Below are 21,309 nucleotides of genomic sequence, written 5' to 3'. Positions count from 1 at the left end.
ATAATATATGATGTCATATTTGTATACAATGATCGTGCCCTTAGTATCGATCATCTGGATATATAGTATTTTTTATTAATCTATTATGATATTATAATTATTACGACAACGATGAGAGAACAGTATCTCGGTTAGTAACGGGTACTTATCGCAAATAATTATAAATAATAATAATTAATGATGTAACGATTAACGAGATTATTATCTTTTAGTACTGGTGCTGCAGTATAATTTTAGCTATACCTTCTTACATAAACTCAATTGAATGAAAAGCGGTGTTTATGCGATGTATGATTATAAACCTATAATATACGTTATGACGTCTAAAACCAAATAATATAATACGTTAAGTATAGAGACCGTCTTCTGCACCTGCTGCAGGGTCGGACGCGTGCACTGCAAATAGCGTGCTAAAGGGGAGGGAACGTGACTAAAACGGTCGCGTGGTTAAGAAGACGGGGGCGTGCATGGGATTTCGATGGCGGGGAGGAAGCGAGAGAGCGCGTGCGCGGACACGACGAACACCCCTTTCCCCGGTGCTTCAGCGGATCGGATTACACGGTTTCAACCCTTAAAAACACTAATAATGACAATAAAAATAAACGCGCGGGACACGCCCTCCGCGGCGGCGCGTCGGCGTCGTCTACGGTGCGTGACGGCGGCGGCAGCGGTGTCCAGTCCCTACGAGCCCTCACGTACGCGCGCACACTGCAGACAAAATATAAGGTAGGTACCACCGCCGCCGCCGCCTCGACATGACCGAATCCGGAGTGGCCGTCCGCCGGCCGCTGTCGCCCAGAAAGTTTTTCGCCATGTTGTACGAGACGGACGCTGATGTCGCCGCTGCCGCCGAAGACGTCCGTCGTCCACACCACGGCCGCGCCGGCGATGTCCCACTACATCAGTGGTACGGACTAAGGCGGCCGTCCGTCCCGGTGCAGCTCGCGGCGGCCGCCGCCTCGGAAACGTCACTGCAGCAGCACACCGTCGTCGTCGTCCGGCCGACCGCCGCGTACGTCGAACACACGTTCGCCGCCGGCTTGACCGCTTTTCGTGAGTATAATCTCCGCTTGACCAGTGACGCCGAATTTCGAAAAATCAACCGTTTGAAAATTCAGCCACAAGTCTATATACTTTATTACACTTTGAGTATAGAAAAACGATTTGTAAAAGTTTAATTTGTTTGCTTTCCAAAGGAATTATCGGTAACGCGCAATGCATATTAATTACACAATGTAAATTTACACATAATTTAATTTGATTAACGTACGAAGTACCTATGCGGCTATATATACAAAATACTATATTTCTAATGGTAATTATAAACATATAAAAAACATATTTTCGAAAGACTAAACCATATAAATAAGTATTATTAATTTATCCCTATTTCGCATTGAGTAACCATACATAATATTATATTCAGGCATGAGTCAAATAGGTCAAATAGTCAAATAGTCATAAGTCAAATCATAGCTGCTCGACCCCCGTTAATATTTTTAGAGAAAGATGTTAGGGCTGAGTGCTTGACCTAAAGATAGGGTTCGGTTCCACTGCGCCAGACGACGACGGCGTTAAATGAGACGATCGTATAATGTCATCGATATAACGACAATGTTGTAAACACGTTAATAAACAGACGAATTTGGTGCGAGGAGTGACTGAAGTCTCCCCTCAGTGTGACCTAACTTAACACAAATACAGTACCATAGCCGGAAAAAGGATAACATATTTTTATTTTTTTTTGGATGGGGGTTCTGAATTATTTGTCTATAGTTTTTATCAAGCTACAATACTTATCTCCTGTTACTTTAACACACCATTGTTCATAAAAAAAAATCGAAGGGAGCACTTGCCCTAGCCACGAAACTGTGCAGATATATTATATTATAATTATTATTTTATCGTGAGTGGCATCGCAGTAATGCGACGAGTTTCTAAAATGTTAAGCACAACATTTAAATTATGTGCCTAATTGTGATAATCGTACAAAATATAAAATAGTTTGATCTGTTGATGATGGAACGTTTTGTAAAAAAAAAACAAACCTGTCATCAACGATATTGTCTTGCACTTGTTTTTCCTGAAGTATATTTCTACAGGTTAACAATAAAATAATCACCCCGTATATGGTTGTGACCTGAGTAAGGGCTAAGAAAGTTTTATTCATGATACATGTATATGTCTTACATCATGCCAGGTCTAACGTGACAATTCAACACTTATTACAGTAACAAATGCATTATTTCTAGTATGTACCCACAGTATGTACCTATATATACTGTGAGCCAGTGGCGTGGCGTACTTCATTAACTTATGAAGCACGATAATTTATATTAGTAATTATTATAAATACTTATATAAATAATTACGTATTTACTTAAATGGTAACTGAGAATGATTGGCTTAATCTTAGTGTGTTCTTAATAAATTATTTACTATATGTGAAATGCCCCTAGTCTCCAGGACACCAACCACCCTTTAAGCTGAGACACGTGCCTCAAATAAAGTCCTTCGTCACGCCACCGCCGTGTAAGCTGGTGTTTAAGCGTTTTATCCGGAGCACTACCTCTTGGAGTGTGTGAATTACTAAAGATATACTGTATACGAGTAGTCAGTGGCGCAACTAGAAAAAAATTTTTTTTTGGGGGGGGGGGGGGTGTTACAACCCCTAAACCCTCCCTGGTTGCGCCACTGCGAGTAGTAATCGCACTGACAACCCGATCACCAAAAATATTATTATTATTTATCATAGGAGATATACTTTGGTAGTGAATAATATGCAAGTTCATTTTTTATATATCTGTCGACAGTAAAATGGATGTTTACGAGTATAGTTTTGCACATTTTTTTTTCAATATTCAACATTTACCAATCAACGGAAATACAAACTATTTTGAATTACCTATACACAAATTGCATATTATGTTTATAAAATATGACTCAAAAAGAGTCTAGAAAAATAATAGTACGTGTCGAAAATGGCCACTCAAAATGCTATGATATGTATATAAGAATAATTTGGCAAGAATGTCAAGTATTTACGGTTATTTGAATAGCAACAAAATAAGAAAATCGATTGGTTTTGCGTTAAGATTTCCGTTTTTCCTAGTTGATGAGAAAAGTACCGAGAATTTTTTTATTTTTGATACCATCCCTTCTCATAAGTACCAACTAGATTCCTACCAGAAAAGATATTGAAGTTAAAAATCAAATTTCCTACTATAAAAAGTGTCTTAAGACACCACACACACGCATTGTAAAATCAATACATTTATTGATCAGATCAGAATCTAAAATATGGCATTTGTATGTAGTTGTGACAGTTTTTTCCTCTATAATTTACTCTTCACGCATCAATAACCGCTAATAAATAAAAATTAGAGATAATTAATATTATTATTAATAATCATTAATATAATTATTAGTGTACCTGTTACACATCCAAAATAAAATAATTGTTTCATATTTGAAAAATCTTGTTTTTTTTAAAAAAAGAAATATTTGCAAGTGAAACAAGTCAGGTTGGAAATAAATGTATTGAGAATATTTAGTAGAATTATTAATAGTTTTTATTGATATTTTATACGACAAGTCCGAAATCCCATAAGACATGGATATAATTCAAAATATTATGTTACTTTTAAATGTCATAAATTACGTTTCGAAGGTCCTTATGTAAATGACAATTTAAGGATTTTTTTTTTAGTTTCACAACAAAATATTAAATTCTACATCCGTTCACCCGCAGTTTTAATATATCTTTGGTTTTATTACTATAATATTATAGAGCTACGAATGGTATTATTGAGAAAATTATTTTTTGTCCTATACCTACGCACTAGTTATTACTACAATTACCATTAAAAATATTTTACGTGCTATTATGTAACATATTGTTGAATTATATCCTAAACATTATTTTAATGTAATATATTATACTATACTATTATCTACTTAATAAGTAAATATTAATAACAATTTAAAATGTTATCAAGTTTTTTATAATATTTAAATTTTAAATACTCCACTGGAAACTAATATTATTTTTATTTTAATATTAAAAAAAACTCATTTACACGAACACCGTGACATCAACTACATAATCGACGTGTTTGACAATGTTTCATTATGCATTTTTTTTTTAAATTTAAACACATATTTATGGTAATTTGAAAAAACAAATTAAGTAACTACATTGATAATATGATGTATACCTACTGAGATAATATCAATCGGTGTCTTCTATGTACGAGTAGGTAATAAATTAAAAAAAAATATGTATAGCCGTATAGGCAATAGGCAAATAGTATAATATAAACGAATAAAGCCGAATTGAATACATAACTGCCGGGTTGCACAAAATTTAGTGACTCACGGTTGGTCCATTAAATTTTCAGTCAACCATTAAATTTAATAAATTGTTCATGCATCCCAGCATATATACGAGCATTATTATAATCACGGTGATGCGGTGGTTGTACATTTTATTTTTTCGTACGGACACAATATAATATTATGAGTAGGTATCTGTTTGTGTTTGGTACATTCAATACTTCCACGTTCATTTATTTGATATAAAATACGAAGTATGGAGACAGTAATAATTCCGTGTCATATACAATGACGTAACATGATAATATTAAAAATGTTATTGTCATACGAATTAAATAATATAATATAATATGTAACTCGACTGGCATATTTTTATCATAACACGTTGTGTAACATGACATGAAAATCTGTTTACGAGTACTTCTCCCTTTTCCCCTATAATCGACTACGGCCTCCCATTGAATGCATTTAACTGCAACAGTTTATGAACGCCAACTGCATATCAAAATTAAACAAAATATAGGTAAGTGTTGCAGTATTTTCACAGGTTCATAGGTACACCACCAGACGATATATTATATTTCGTTGCAGTCGACATGACGACATTGCGTGTATTCGCGTAATATTCTGATAAGATATAATTGATATTATAATTTATGCATTGTGGCTAATACCTATTAATTGACCCGTGGAACTTTTCTAACGCAAAGTGTTCGCCCCGATAGGTAATTTTTTTTTTTGGTTTATAATTTTTTTACTTTGGTATATATTATGCATTGCACGTATAGGCGAACTCGTTCGTGCGAAGACACGTTCTACACGTCCGAATCGAACGTTTATTTCATCTCTGCACTGCTGTGCATTAAGCCGGGTTATCCTTCACTGGCAATATTATTACTGAGCGAAGAGTTCATTAAAATATGATGTAGGTGTTTCGTAGGCAGAACTCGTTTCGCCCTTTAGATGCATTTCGTATTACATAATGGTGCAATAATATTATTATGTACCTACGTGTATCCGGCATTAAACATAATAATATTACAAAAGTGAATTCATCTTTAATTTAATATTTCAAAAAAATATCTCCAGCTGGGATAGACTAAAAATTATGACGTACAGTTTATTTTTTTTTTATAAATTCATACGAAATCATGTCCAATTTACAATATGTGTTATTAATATTAATATTATATTTACAATATAATTCAATGTGGTACAGTCCAAGTAGATAAATAATGCCTTTAGTAATATAAAAATGGTTTAAATTAGAATTAAGTAATGAAACTTAAAAAGAAGTAGGAATAATACAATTTATATAAATTGACAAAATGCGTTTAATGTGAGCTATTTATGTATAAATACAGAAACATTTTTATCAGCGAACAAATTATCCAGTACCCCTTTAATAAGGATTAATAATCAATTTATAACAATATGTATATATTGTTGTATGCCGTATTGCAGTAATAATTTTCATAGTATAATTTTGGTATGTAGGTATATTTTGCCAATTGAAGGGTTCAGTGCAACAACCAGAGAAGAATTTTTTTTTGCTTGTTCTAAACAATTAGTAAAATGTGACTTATCTGGTTGTCGCACTAAACCCTTCAGTTACAAAAATATATTTAACGATTTTTCTGGATCAGTCAATAATCAACATATGTACGCTTATTATGTAAAAAGTTTAAATCCAAAATTTTTTCTATGTACATATAATTTGAAACAACTAATAATATAATTACTTCATACCTAATAATAAATATATATTATGATGTCTTTGATTGTGAAAAGATTGGTATCTAATTAAATTGCATTAATCGTGACATTAAAATTAATACATAATATAAAAAACTACCTATACATAGATATTAGATATTTTATATTATTATAGTATTGGTTGAAAATAAATAGCTTATATTTTAAATTTAATTAGTTATAGCCTATATGTATCTATTATAGTATTATAGTTGTAGGTAAATACAACATACACGTTGATTAGATATTTAAATTATGCAAATATGTAGAGGTTACCTATAACATTATAATATCGAATCCTTCTTCGAAGTCAATTCATCTGATATTAAATTGTAGCAGATTATTAATTGTACACTTCTGTTTTGAGTCTTGATTTCTCAATTTGTCAATGTATTAGATACAATTAATACGCATTTTTTTTTATCATTTTAGCGTGATATAATAATATTATTTGGCACCATCTAATAACACACATACAAAAGAACATGAATATCCTTAAAATACTACTACCTATTTGATTATAGAAAATAAACCACAACATTCATAATAATTCAAACTATTATTTATTTTTTGTACAGATACTAATTCGATTGAAATAACTTCCAGTATAATAGGTATAGGTACTTTTAATGTTTTATTTTCTATTTGCATCATTAGTATATTTAATGGATTAGGTAGGTATATAATACTTTCATTAACGAGACTAATTTTAAATTTTGTGGAAGATAACAATTGTTGAAATACCAACTTTGTGAAAAAGTTAAACAACAACTAAATTATCAGTAACATGATATTTGATTGTTACACAATTACATGAATCAATTGTATATAAATTATAATTCCACACACAACGTCATATCAAAACAAGTTATAATATTTTTGTGAAATTTGTCTTTAAACATTATTCTACGATGTTGTTTTGGTGTCATGTAATAATTATATATTATTATAATTTAGGTACATATTTTTGAACAAGATAGAATAATATATTATATATTTTCAGAAATTGTGAAATATTAAAATAAATAATTTTCTTTTTCTAGTCTACTTTAGACTTTAATATACTAAATTTTATACTAGCCATAATTATTAAAAAAAAGTTTGTATTTTGTTTGGTTTTAAATTTAAACGTAGGTACATGATTCGTTAGTTTTATGTATATTCCGTTATTGTTTTTATCTATGGCGTATTTAAAGATTTCGTAGCCTATCACTACATAACACTCGGTGTAGAAAGGAAATCTTTCCAATATTGACCCCTATTATAGGCATACACAGGTATACCATATGCCATCTAAAGTTTCTTAAATCACATCTTATAACATACATGGAATACGATACTCGGAAGTCGTATAGGTACCTTGACTATTCTAACTACTGGTATATAGTCATTATTATATTACAAGTCAATATACGCCGTTTACTGTGTAATAATGTCAGAACACAACAATTAACCCTCGTACTTAGCCGCCTAAAATATTTCGTAGGTTTCCTAATCAACTGCCTATACTATACCTACCTACTTGCAAAGAAAATAATACGTTAACGCGTTGAACCAATTATTATTATTATACATTCGTTTATAGCAAAATTATTGTAGGTGTACAATGGGCATTAATATACATTATATGTGCGTGATAAAACCAAGTAATATACTGATTACAATTAAAATAAGAATGCCGAAGAACATAGAACGTTTGTGTTAACACATTCAATTGTTATGTGCAGGCCACGAAAACGGTTAAATCCGACATAATGTACGCACGCCTCTCTCGAGGCTAATGCAATAAATGTTATGGTTTTGAATCGTTTCTAATCGCGGCTGTGACGATGATGTGTCCTTTTCTGGTTAGGGTTAACCTAACAACCCAACCTAACTGCCTAACCTTCTGTTCGTTTGCAGTCGAGAGGAGGCGACGGAAAGAAGGCCGGGCGCCCCGGCGGCAGAGGACCACGTTCAGTCCGGAGCAGACACTGAGCCTGGAAATGGAGTACAGGAACAACGAGTACGTGTCACGGAACAGGAGATCGGAATTGGCCAACGCGTTGGATTTATCCGAAACGCAGGTGAAGATTTGGTTTCAAAATCGCAGGGCCAAGGACAAGAGGCTGGAAAAGACCCATTACGACCAGCAGATCAGGTGAGAAACGTCGTTTTGTATAATATTAAGCGCAAACGCGACACTATGGCGATAAAATATTATTCACTACAAATCGTCTCTGTCGTTTAAAAATATGACCACGTGGTTCACGGTACAGGGCGATTGTGCAGATGTACCTACATATATTATTATAGCCTATAGGTAACTAAAAATACTATTTCAAATATAGACTTAACGACTTGAATGCATTAGAAAAATTAAGTTTTCACTGTTTGTTTGACAATATTGTAAGTTCTCGACTTCGTGTTTATTAATTCGCATTTATTGTGTTGCTTTCACGAAACAATATTAACAAATGTCTTCTTTCGAATCCAACATAATATTTCATTTCCAATCTATGAGGATGTTGGATGAAACTTTACATTTAAGCTTTTATCCTACTCAAAACTAAAATTGAAAAATTTCTAAGTATCGTAAGACACAGGTAGAGATGTTGTAGAGACTAGCACCAACATAATTCCTAATGTAGTATACATATTACATATTGTACATTTAAACACATGATATATTTTTTTTATAAATATTATATAATACTAGATACTGACTATACAATATTATATTTATTATTTTATTTACAGAGATGCGACATAATTGACTTAAATTTATTATTTTTAAAAAATTAACAGAAAGAACCTCGTATACTGTAATTTATATGGTTTCGGAAATTCTAAAGCGAATAATTTAAATTTTAAATCAGATTTCCAGGTTCTGTGTTTTGCATAATATTCTCAGTTACATCATTCAGTCTTTTAAATACACTTGATTTTAAATATGGCAATATATGTATGTATATTATATTATAATAATAAATGACAGAATTAAGGGCGTATACAAATTACAATTTTTTTTAACAATATCTCAAATATTTTCGGACAAACACTTACTAAACACTACATCTGCGTAATCGTCCTGCACCGTGAACTGCGCGGTTGAAATGTTCATAATTTTGGCAAACTTGATTGATTATACGCCAAATGTGTTGAATGTTGTTGTGTTTACATGTTATCTACATGTTACAAATGTGCTTATTTTATAATATTCTGTATGAAATATATAACGATTTAAAATTGAAAATAAGATTTATAATAAATTATATGTTGTTGCTGTGTGCGCGTGTATGCCCATTGCCCAATATAATACGGTATGTGGGTGGATCTCCCATGGGTTTTTTTTTTATAAAGCTATAGCTTTGATGTATCGAATTGTCTTAGATCATAAACGTATATGATACGTATTTGTTTTTACTTTTTGAATCGTAACGGTGTTGTTCTAATGGCAGTTATCACAGAAACATTCCTATTACTTCTGAGGTACCTAGTAATAGACAAATTGGTCAAAAAAAAATTTAATTATATAGCAGGTAAAATATACACTATGAAATAAAGTGTATTAAATATATTATAGAAGTTTTAATATTTATCTTCGAAATTCAGTAATCAGTGAACAGGTAAGCTTTTGTTACTCACAAACAAAAAATGTATCATACACAAATCGGAAAATTTTTTAACAAAGTAGAAAATTGTAAATATTTAAATAGCATAAAACGGTCCAAATCTATTTTAAAATAGTGTAATTTCTAGAAAATGCTATGTTAACCAATAGGTGAAAAACTGAAATCTCTTCAGCTATTCATTTTCGAAATATGTCGAATGAACAAAATCGGTTTTGTCCTATCTGGATTTTCCCTAAATTCAGAAATAAGCATCATATCATAGCAAAGGCGATTTGCTTGAATTTTTTTTATTAAATATTACATATAGTAACAAAGTTAATTAATATTTATCTTAATATTTAAAATTTCATACATGTCGTTTGGTTGTATTTTAAGCTCTTTAATGTTTACGAGTTTACCAAATTTTAGTGACATAATTGTGTTTACGACTTCACGTATTTACTAGCTAATATAAGACCTGGGATTTAATTATTTAACGAATTACGATGATTACACATTATAGAATACAAAAGAAATTTGTAATAATGAGACAATAAATAGAAAGTAATAAATTATTGAAACAACGTTAAGATTTGCATGGTGCCAGTTGAAATAAATAAACAACTTAGTTAACGATAACATAATAACTATATAAATACAATAATTTTTTAGATAATGCATCGTAACGACTGTTTTGATTTATTATATTATAGTCGTAACATCGAATATCGTGACTAATTTCCATTACAATCATGTTAACATTCCACACCATAGCTGCAGTATGTATAACATTATTATACTTTGTCTAAGCGATTAAACGTAATGGTGGATAATGTGTTCATATGGACTTCAGCTGTCTAAAATGTATAAAAGATTTAAAATATGCACTCACTGAAATGATGTGAAGATCGGATTACCGTCGGTGTACAATATATTATGATCGTATGTAGACAATAATAATAAATAATAATAGATAGCTACTGTATCGGTGTTTCGGTAGAATAAACACGCGAAATATTGCGAATAATGTAGAATTCCACACAAGATAAACTTTATTGTTTGATAAGCTGATGTGTGAAATTTCGTTACGACAATAACACACATCCTTATTTAGCCCGTCGCGATAAGAAGTATTGTTGTATTGGTACTAATCGTAGTACTTCAGTACTTGATTAAATAGTACTTAATATAATATGACGTTCACAACCGTAAACAATAGCGTCGCACGCCACAAGGTAAAATTCAATACAAAGTATAAGTAAAAAAAAAGCGTTTAATCCAAAAACCACACGGTTTTAGTATATAATGATTGAAATTGCACACATTTATTTGGTTAAAACCGCACACTCTTTTTAAGTTGTATTGTATTTGAAAACCGCACTCTATACAATGAATTTATAATTATTACTTAAAAATATGTTATTTATATTTAAATAAAAAAATATAAAAGAAAAACCCTTCGTCAGCTATAAATATGGTCATCACAATAATTACTAATTACATAAGAATTCGATATGTTTGCACATGTTACAATAACAGTTTAATCGTCTTTGCAAACATAAGTAATATTTTTCATTTTGGATTGTAAGAACATCATAATTTAAAAAAAAAATGGAATGCTTCTTCCAAACTTTTGGGTAAATATGGGAAAACTTTTTTTCGTTTATAAATCATAATACATCATTCTGGCCCGTAGATTAAAAATAATGTGCAGAATTTAGCTATGCGATAAACCATTAAATTGTGTGATTTTTGTCTATAGACCTTTGTGTAAGTCAAAAGCCTTAAGTGTGCTGTTTGAACCAAAAGATACTATAATTGTGACGACATAATAAATCATTATTGTAATATTTTAAAAACGGCGTGAATCTAGTTTTCGATGGATAATATGGTATGACAAGTGTATAATATTATAGTAGTGCGTATAGGTCCGTCGCATGTATTAATGTTATATCTAAAACCGTTCGGGACTTACATCGCGGTCTACCGCAAATTGTTTGTCTAGAGCGTGTCCAAATACATAAAAATAGTTCAATTTTCAGGCAGCCGCCAGTTTCGTTTTTTTATTCTACAGTTATATCAATTCTAGTTTGACGTTTTTCAAAACTGTCTAATTTAATGCCATCTCCACTTTGTTTTAAACTCAAATGGGGTTTAATCTTTCAAAAAAACGCTTCGACGGTTTTACTGCATATAGATAGGTAAGTATACCTATATCATTACGTACGAATACGACACGCGGACCTCACTCAGCTCTCGTTTTGCAATTAAATTTGTACTATCCATACATATTTTATATAATATGAATCGGAACATTGTGCTGCGATGCGCCTACCTACTTGCGCAGTACGCCAAGACTACACGCTGTACAGTATTAGCAGCGTTTTGCCCTTTTATCGCGGCCGCATATTATTATATATTTTTTATTTCGAAGAGAAAAACTACACCGTACTTACGGCGGCGACGACTGCGCATTATTATGCTATACATATAGCAAACAATAATGTACAACTCAATGTCTCAATAGCATAATGATCGCGCCGTTGTGTATAATACAATATATATTATTATTGTCGTGTAAACGCGCCGGGCGCAAAGCCGATTCGTTTACGCGTATTTTACCTCGGGCCCGCACAAAAGCACTGTGCGAAAATTAGTCAGATGTCGTAATAATATTTTATTCGCATTATTTTTATCGTTATTTCCACGTTTTTCGCGTACGCCCGCGCGGATTTCACGGCTGTTTGCATCCGGTGCTCGTCCTCTATTGAAACGGCGGTGCGAGTACTGCACTATACACTGTACCTACGTCTTCCTCACCCCGATAGGTACTGCCTACCCTAGTACCCGGCACCTTATATTATGTATACCATATATATATATATATGTGTGTGTGTGTGTGTGTGTGTGTGTGTGTATATTATGTATATTATGTATATTATGATATATATATATATATATATATATTTACAGCGACAGCGTATAGATCACAATACGCGCCGTGGCGAATCCTAATCAAATCACACAGCCCGGTAGATGCTGTGCACGTCTCCGACAGCTGTTTAGAACGTTAATTATTATTTGTTATGAAGTTGTATTGATGGGGCGACCGACGGTAGGTCGCGCGGTGGCTTATTCGTATATTATTATATTGTTATATTATGCACATCACAAACAATACGTCACGACGTATATAATATACGCTCTGCACATGCGTTAAAATAATACGATTAATTCGGTTCCGAGTTTACGAATTTGCCGCCCGGGGGGAAATTTTACGGCACCGATACCGTTATGATGGTATTATTTTCTTATCCAAGCACCTGTCGAACAATCATCAAGTATAAATATCTAACGATATTTATTCGAATAAATGAACATAATATGTTATTAAGTATAATTAATATCCTTTTAGGTACGAGATATTTTCGGGGTTAAGTAAATTGGTACAAATTTAAGTTTCTATAAAATTAAATGCTGAATAACATAGGTATAGGTACTACATTGTATTACGATAAAACAATATAAATGAGGTTAGATATTAATATTATAATATATCAGGTATATGACACAAGAAATTAGAAAATACATTCTTAATAAAACATACACATTTAAAACATTCTTAAAATGATAATCAATAATGTAATTTAATAGCACTTTGCACCCTCCCCTTACCATACAAATTCCTATTTAAAATGGCCCTCGGTGGTTTTGATTTTTGAGGGTTACCGTGCCTACACCGCAACCAAAATCGTTGGTCGGATGCGTAAAAGTCTACTCGACGTTGCGTCCACCCCCCTCCTCCCGCTTTTTAAACGGTTTAATTACGGTCAAGTGTTCATTGTACTTAAGTACTTTATATATCACTCATAAATATTCCTACTCACCTCCCTCACCCTTGAACAAGCTTCAGATCGGCTTTGAGTATTTCTAAGACTGTAGATCAGCGAGTTTAAGGCAATAAATTAATAAATTATTAAAATATATTATTACATTTGATTGACTGTATAGTTTATATACGAGTATAGATTATAGGTACTTCTAGCCATAGCACATGACTAACAAATAGTGAGTTATATCATATTATCATGACTCTAACTTCTAGCCTATCCTCTATAGGTAACTGCCTGTATTTAGTATCTACTATTAGGTCTATATATATATATATAACCTATTGCCTATTTAATCCGCATTCGGAACATTCTACGGCTTAACAGTTTTGGTAACATGATAATATTATTTGACATTTTTACCGTGTTTGGGTTTTATGCAGTTTTTGTATATTAGTCTGAACGAGAGCGATTTAGTGCAACGGAGAGTTAAAACAAGTAATGAAAAATACATTTCATATTATTATTCTACTAGCTATCTACAAGTGGACCTGTTAAAATTGTTCAAAAACGATCTGTTACCTGTTGATGATTTAATGATGATTTCAGTTAGAATAAGTAAAACATAAGTAAAAAATAAAACTAAAATAAGTACGCCTAGATACCGATTTTATCATAATAAGGGGGTGTTGTTGGCGGTATGAATAGATTATATTGTCTTTACGAAATAAAACAAAATGCTCCATTATACGCCCCATTGACGGCACTCGTAATAATTTATATTATAATATGTAAATTGCTGTCACCATCATGTCATGTCTATTGGATATTATTACTATATATATATATGCTAAATTGACGACGTTATCGTTTTCTGTTTTCCAGGCAGATGTTCCAGCAAAACGGATTCATTTTGCCAAAGATTTAACGGTGGGTCAAGCGTGGTCGACGATAACGATATAATACAATAAACCTACCTCGGAATAATATTGTCACCATATCGCTGTTAAACCGTGCTGTACATATATGATATATATATATATAAATTATATAAATATATTATATTGTATCCGGCCGACGAAGATGGCGCCGAAATCTCGCAAGACGAAAAGGGCGGAATCCGTGAAATAAGATAGACGTATTATATTACATATATTATTATTATTATTATTATATATTATATTATGCCGAGACGTCGTTGTCATCCATCTATTTGATCGTGCGAAAAGCAACGAATTTCTCAAATGTCTAATATTATTATTATTATTATTATTATTATTATTATTATTATTGTTTACGAGAGATCTCTCCTCACGCCGTTTATGACTATTTTATTTTATTATATAGGTATTGTAATAATATTATGTATAGGTATGAAGAGTGAAAATATTACGTATGTTTAGGGTCTTACTAGGTATTCGAAACTAAATATTATATTTCGTAAACACACGGGACGTTGCAAACGGTCGATTTAAATGCTTGTCGTTTTGGCCGCGTTGACTGTACGCTATAATAATATATTATAAAGCATGTTATTCACGCGTATAAACTGTGTAGTTACATTATATCATTACTATTATACATAATTTATGTGTATATAAATTCCATTATACATATTATAGTATTATACTCTCGATTGTGTCACGTATGATGAGGTGTAATAGCGTAATATATACCGACTATGGATAATTATTAATTAATACCCATCACATGTTCACCTATATATACTATCTAGTCGTACGATATTGTTTTGTCTTTTTAAGCTACCGATGCAGTGTATGTATAATATAATAAACCACTCGAATAAATCAAATTAAGCCTATATAGTTTTTAACACCACCCACGTACCCATCATCATATAGGTATATTATCATTGTGAAATGTTGACACGTGCGATCGTATAAAGATATAAGTGGTGACGACTCATTGGCGCACATAATAGTCGTTGATGTGAGGGGCTGTTTATTAGCAACCCCGGCCGAAGTCTCAATATGTAGAAACGGGATGGGTAATGTGGGCAACTGTCATAGGGTAAAATTGTTACCTCTTATTACATTATAATATATATTAATATTATGATCGCATTGTATATTATAAAATATGTAGATAAAATTATTGACAACTATATACCGCATATTTCTTTCTTAGTATATAATATACTTGTTATAAATTATGAATAAAGGTATACATTATTTTAAATAAATAAATAAAGTGATTTAAATATATTGCTTGTCGATATGATTTGTACCTACTCATGATGATAATAATATTAATTACCAAAAGTTTATCGGTAATAAAAACACTTTTTTGTAGTTTTGTTTTTATTTGTATTTTATATAAAAAAAATATATAGTTCAGTTTTAATACGAGCAAAAGTGTGCAGTATATTATACAAATCAGAATTGTAACATATTTTTATTCGTAGTCTTAGATCAATTCCGAAGTTTAGCAAGGACTAAGGACTGTGCATAATGTCATATACTGCACGTGGATATTGTTTATTATAATTATTTTGTTTAACTTCTTGTATTCAGTGTTTCTAGTTTTACCAGTCGAACGAAGGATATCCAAAACAAGGGACCAAACAAAAATCTGGCACGAAAGTGTGCGTTGACCGAATAATGTAAGTATAAACAAGTTTACAATATTTATAAAAGTACAGGTATGTAGTGTCGAACGCGAAACGTCACAGACCGCGTATTACTTATGTGATAATAATAATATAATACTGATGGTTCGAGCGCTCCCGTTTGTATGATATTTTATCGACAAAGGACTGCGTATAGGGTTATTTCGGAAAATCGTATCGATGAGGTATAATAGGCTATATAGGGCATAATACGATACTAAAATTATAGACAATACCCACGACACACTGCGTATATAAATGGCTAACGTCATGGCGTGTTGAACTATTTTCTGCTGTGTTTTTCTGCGTAAAATAATATGACATCGACGTATAGGTATAATGTGAGAATGGTAGGTATAGTTTATGACCAAGAGACTTTAACGCGCGCATTGTCCGGCCGTCGCGGTCGTGCACGACAGACAATCCGAACTGGTATCGTCGACGGACCAGTCTGCGTGTCCGCCGCAAACAGAGAGACAAATACGCGGTCGTCTGTATATTAGTGTTATTATTATAGTTGCGAATGTCGGTCCACCGGACGCCCTTGAAAAATCGTCGTATAGGAGGTATAAATATCTGGTATATGTACGGCTATTATATTTATACCACCTTAGACGCACGCACAGCACACCGAAGAGTCTGACACGGTATATATATATATATTATACTGCTGCATAGTGTAGCTACATAAACTATATAATGGGTTCTCCGGTTATGAGTTTTCAACTTCTATTAACGATAGGAATTATATTATTATTCGCGTCTGCGTAAAATATGTCGTAAATTTAAAACAAAACAAATTATTTGGGTTAATTGTCCAGACTGCATGCGATCGCGTTATTAAGTCTTAAAAGTTTGGAGGCAGGTTGACAAGACGCACGCCAAATACCTTTCATTAAAATGTTATAGTTAAAGGGATATGGAGCCAAAAAAGGGCAGGTTAGATTAGGCTCAGTTATTATTATCTAGATCTAGGACTATTCTGACATACAAAAATGTAGATCTAGAAGCAGAAAAAATGTGTTTAGGTTAATCAGTGCACATAATGTATAATATAAATTTTAATTAAAATAATTGATTTGTGTGTCTTTTGACGTTTTATATTTGTAGAGTATTTTACAATATTTTAACTTTTTCCCAAAATAATTTAAAAATACATAGGATAAAATAACGGACCTATAAAATACTTTAGAATATGAATTTTGAAAAATTATAAATTGCGATATTCCATGATTCCATATTTAAAGTAATGTTGGTTGATAGAATATGTTGAAAGAAGTTTTTATGATTACAAAAATCTTCTAGGTGATCGATTAACAATGGTCGTTCAATTGAAAATTGTACATCGCGCAGGATTAATGCATTTTATAAGGGAAAAATACAATATAAATTGTCATAGATAACTTAGGTATGATTAACTGATTCCAGTGTAACTTAAAATATAATAAATAATAATATGACAGTTTAATTTCAATAAATACACAAGTACTTATGTAAATTAAATTGATTTCTATTCTGTGTATTTTATTTTTACGAGTTTCTATGACATAATAAACATTACTAGCCCTTATAATTGTACTATACGGCCGTATAATGTGTCTGTCCGCCAAATACAAGATGCTGAAAAAATGTTCGAACACTGCAGAGGACGTGAGGCGTCTACAAAATCTTACTGCACGAGATCTTGTTGTGTGCACACACACATAATTATTATAGCCATTTAGGTAGATATTTTAATAAAATATGATCTGAGGACTCGCACGTGCAGTGCAATAATGATAATTAATTACATGCCGAACGCTTATAATTTATAGTCACTATCTACACTATATATAAGTCACCGAGGACGCGCACGCGTATATGAATATTATTATAAAGACGAATTTATTTTTAAGGTCCGAAACCGCGGCGGCGGTGTGAATTTTCACGACGTCCTATACACGCGTCGCACCGGACGTGGAATGGATAATATCGCGATCAGGAGAAACAAAAAATTATCGTCTTTCGCGAATTTTACACGAGGTCGTCTCTCGGTGGCAGGTTTTCGGCACCAGGCCTTATACAAATACGCCATTTACAACACTGCAGCAGTCTACACGGGACGGTGTATCGATCTGTGAGTAATACGACTGCCTTAGCAGTATCTATATAGGCGCACGCGATCCAAATCCGAGTTATAATATTATTATTGTAATGACAATAATGATGACAGCTATAGATAGGTATACCTATAGCCGATTTTCACTTGTACGAAATCCGTGTCGTGACGTAATACGCTGCAGGTCCATAATTGTTGTCGTGTCGTTTTGCTTTTCATCTATATATACAGTTCCGGACGACTCGTAATAATATTCGCCGATCTCCGGCAAAATCTGCGACCGCAAAACGGTATCCGAAATGCAGCTAAATATTATGATAATACTGCACCGATGTACATGAGCGCAAACAATAGAAAATCGGGACAGCCACTAGTTGATTTGCGACAATCGGCGGAATGAATAATTCGTTATAACTTATAATTTATAACGCCTACGTATCTCGCTCGTTACATAATAGGCATAATATTACAAATTTTAACCTATATAATGTCATATAATGTTATACAAACATGGAACAAATTATATACAAATATACAAATATACCGTCTATCTGTAATTACCTACTTGACTGAAAACGACTGGAGCAGTTACAATACAATTTGTGTCAAAAGATTCCTTAAGACTTGGAGGGTGTTTATTATAGTCTCTCGACCCCTGTAATAGGTGTAACTAAAGGGTAGCTAAGTGTAGGATTTTGTTTGTTTATTTAAAAGGTTGCCGATGGTTACATAATATTGGACACGTTGGCGCAAATATGGAAAGATGGATTTTGAGGACGAAGTCGTTCACAATTTTAAAATTCGTTATAAGTACTAAAAATGTATCATTTTTAGAAAATATCATAGAATGGTGAGATTGCTATTTGCGCTTATGATTATATACAGAGTGAATCACCAAGCATGCTCACTCCCATGGTTTCCTTTTAATAATTAATTCATTTAAATTCTGATTTTTGGAATTTTTAAGTAATATACGCAAAGATAATTATTTCAAGTACTTGAATTTGTTTGTACTGCCTATAAGCAGTGTCCTGTACTACTGATACGATATATACTTCTTTTTTCAATTGAGAACCTCCCTTTTTCAGGTAGGTACTATAAATTATATAGTAGTTAGTTTTTTCAAACCAAACTATTTTATAGTCGTTTGGTTCCGTTTGAATATTATATGCAATTTTCAGTTCGTTTTTTTGAATCAATTTAAACACCAAAGGTTTAGTTCGATTTAGTTCGCAAACCAAACACCACTAACAGTATAATAAAATAATGGTATCTCCATTTTGTCTGTTGCTATATCTTTCGACGATCAGCTCAGCTATTTAGGCTCGTGTGAAATACACATTATAATCTTACGTCAATCGTATTTATTTTATATGGTATGTCTTCTGCACATAATATGCCTTCGTACGAGCACAATATTATAATTTATTATGTTAATTTAATCGTACTTGCTAATAATATTTAATCGCACGCATGCAGTTTCCGCATATATTAAATCGTCTGATTTATGTTTAGTACCTATATTTTATAATATATCCGCACGCATGCGAGTATTTCGAACCTATGCGTGTAAATTAAGTGTTAATTAACATTTTTGTAAGTAAAAATAATAAAATATGCAAAAAGATAATCCTAATCCAATATAGAAACGTGAAAAAAAATCGACTTTTAATCTATAAATTATTTAAGAGAGTAGGAAAACTGTTTGATTTACGAGCAAACGGATAAGATGCATTTCGTAACCAAATCCGGGTTAGGTACAAGCCGTCGAGAAATGTCATATGATTAGTAGAAAATAATTTGTGTTCAATGCGTTCACACTTGCATTGAAATAAGTAATAGCAATACTAGAGGAGCCCCTATCCCTCAAAAAAAAAAAAATGTTTTCTCAAAATAATCGGTTTTTGTGTATAGTATACTATACGTGTTTGGAATGGAAACTTTATGATTATCCGGCGATTAAAGCTTATTAAAATATCATCTATAACTCAGACTTGATAAATTGCAGCACATTTCTGCGGCAGTATTTACAGTACCTATTAGATAAAATTATTATTTGAGGTTAAAATAAATACAATTTGACAATGAAAAAACTGGTTTGTAAAATAAATCATAACCTGTAGTTTCTTTTTTTTTTATAAATTTAGATCATTATTATAATATATTAATAGGTACCTAATAAGTATTGACAAAATATACAATAAATGTATAATATATGTAAAATTTATAAATTTTTAATTTTAGATATATTACACATATAGTTAGATTGTATAAGCTTAAATCGTCAAGTCTCATCTATCCGCACTGCTGTTCGTAGGTTAAGTCGCGTTCTGCGGCTGGCGCCACATCAAAATATTGTAGTGGCTAAAAAACATCAGAAAAAAAACACAAAAAACGTTGGTACCTTCGCGTAAAAAGAGACGTCGATAGTAGGTAATAATAATGATGATAATGACGAATAGCGCGTGCATGGGCACTGCACACGGATCGATGGAGAACAGAGCCATAGGTATAATATTATATAATATAATAACATCATCTCACATGTCACCGGCGCATTATCTCGGATCTGTTTCGCTCGTTAGTCGGTCTCCCGTCTCCGTCATATTATATTTATTATCTATGTGTGCATGCACGCGGTGGCGACGACGAGTGGGCTTAAAAAAAACACTCCCTTCTTTTGATTCGCGTTCCATAATATAAATCTTCCGATTAGCGCGGACAACACGCAACAGATTACACGTACACGACCCTCTGGGAAACCGAGTGCATTGTTGTCCAAGCCTCGCTGCAGTGAATGCGGGAGTTAAGTGAGCTATATAATATTGTATAGGTACACCTATATAGATATGATACGCATTCGTAATGATTGCGGACACGAGGGGGTGCAATTCAAACCGCAAATCGTTTCATTCACGACACGCACGCGCTGTTGAGCACGAAATGAATCGGTCATAATATTTTCGCGTGGACCTCCCCAAAGTCTCGGGCGGATAGTGCGGATAGAGGGACGAGGCGCGTGATAAAGGACCGCACGGCAAACGCGCTTATAATACGCCGTGGGCACAA

At 32.5% G+C, this 21,309-nt stretch overlaps 1 protein-coding gene across 1 annotated transcript; it reads left to right on the top strand.

Moving 5' to 3' along the window:
- The first annotated feature begins 690 nt into the window (after positions 1-690).
- On the top strand, positions 691-15,688 carry LOC132943191 (homeobox protein rough-like). Its single transcript, XM_061012056.1, has 3 exons — positions 691-1,053; positions 7,993-8,230; positions 14,399-15,688. The coding sequence occupies exons 1-3, from the start codon at positions 756-758 to the stop codon at positions 14,439-14,441; spliced, it is 579 nt and encodes a 192-aa protein (XP_060868039.1). The 5' UTR covers positions 691-755; the 3' UTR covers positions 14,442-15,688.
- The last annotated feature ends 5,621 nt before the right edge of the window (positions 15,689-21,309 follow it).

This window comes from Metopolophium dirhodum, chromosome 4 (genome assembly GCF_019925205.1).
Source record: "Metopolophium dirhodum isolate CAU chromosome 4, ASM1992520v1, whole genome shotgun sequence".
Lineage (NCBI taxonomy): Eukaryota > Metazoa > Arthropoda > Insecta > Hemiptera > Aphididae > Metopolophium > Metopolophium dirhodum.
Note: the sequence above shows the minus strand (reverse complement) of the source record. Positions and strands in the feature narration are given on the sequence as shown.

What these genes read in the sequence shown, in the direction of transcription:
- LOC132943191 (XM_061012056.1), top strand. Translation starts at nt 756, where the DNA reads ATGACCGAATCCGGAGTGGCCGTCCGCCGGCCGCTGTCGCCCAGAAAG. An exon ending in CGCCGGCTTGACCGCTTTTC is followed by an intron (nt 1,054 to 7,992) that starts GTGAGTATAATC and finishes GTTCGTTTGCAG; the next exon opens with TCGAGAGGAGGCGACGGAAA. An exon ending in CATTACGACCAGCAGATCAG is followed by an intron (nt 8,231 to 14,398) that starts GTGAGAAACGTC and finishes TCTGTTTTCCAG; the next exon opens with GCAGATGTTCCAGCAAAACG.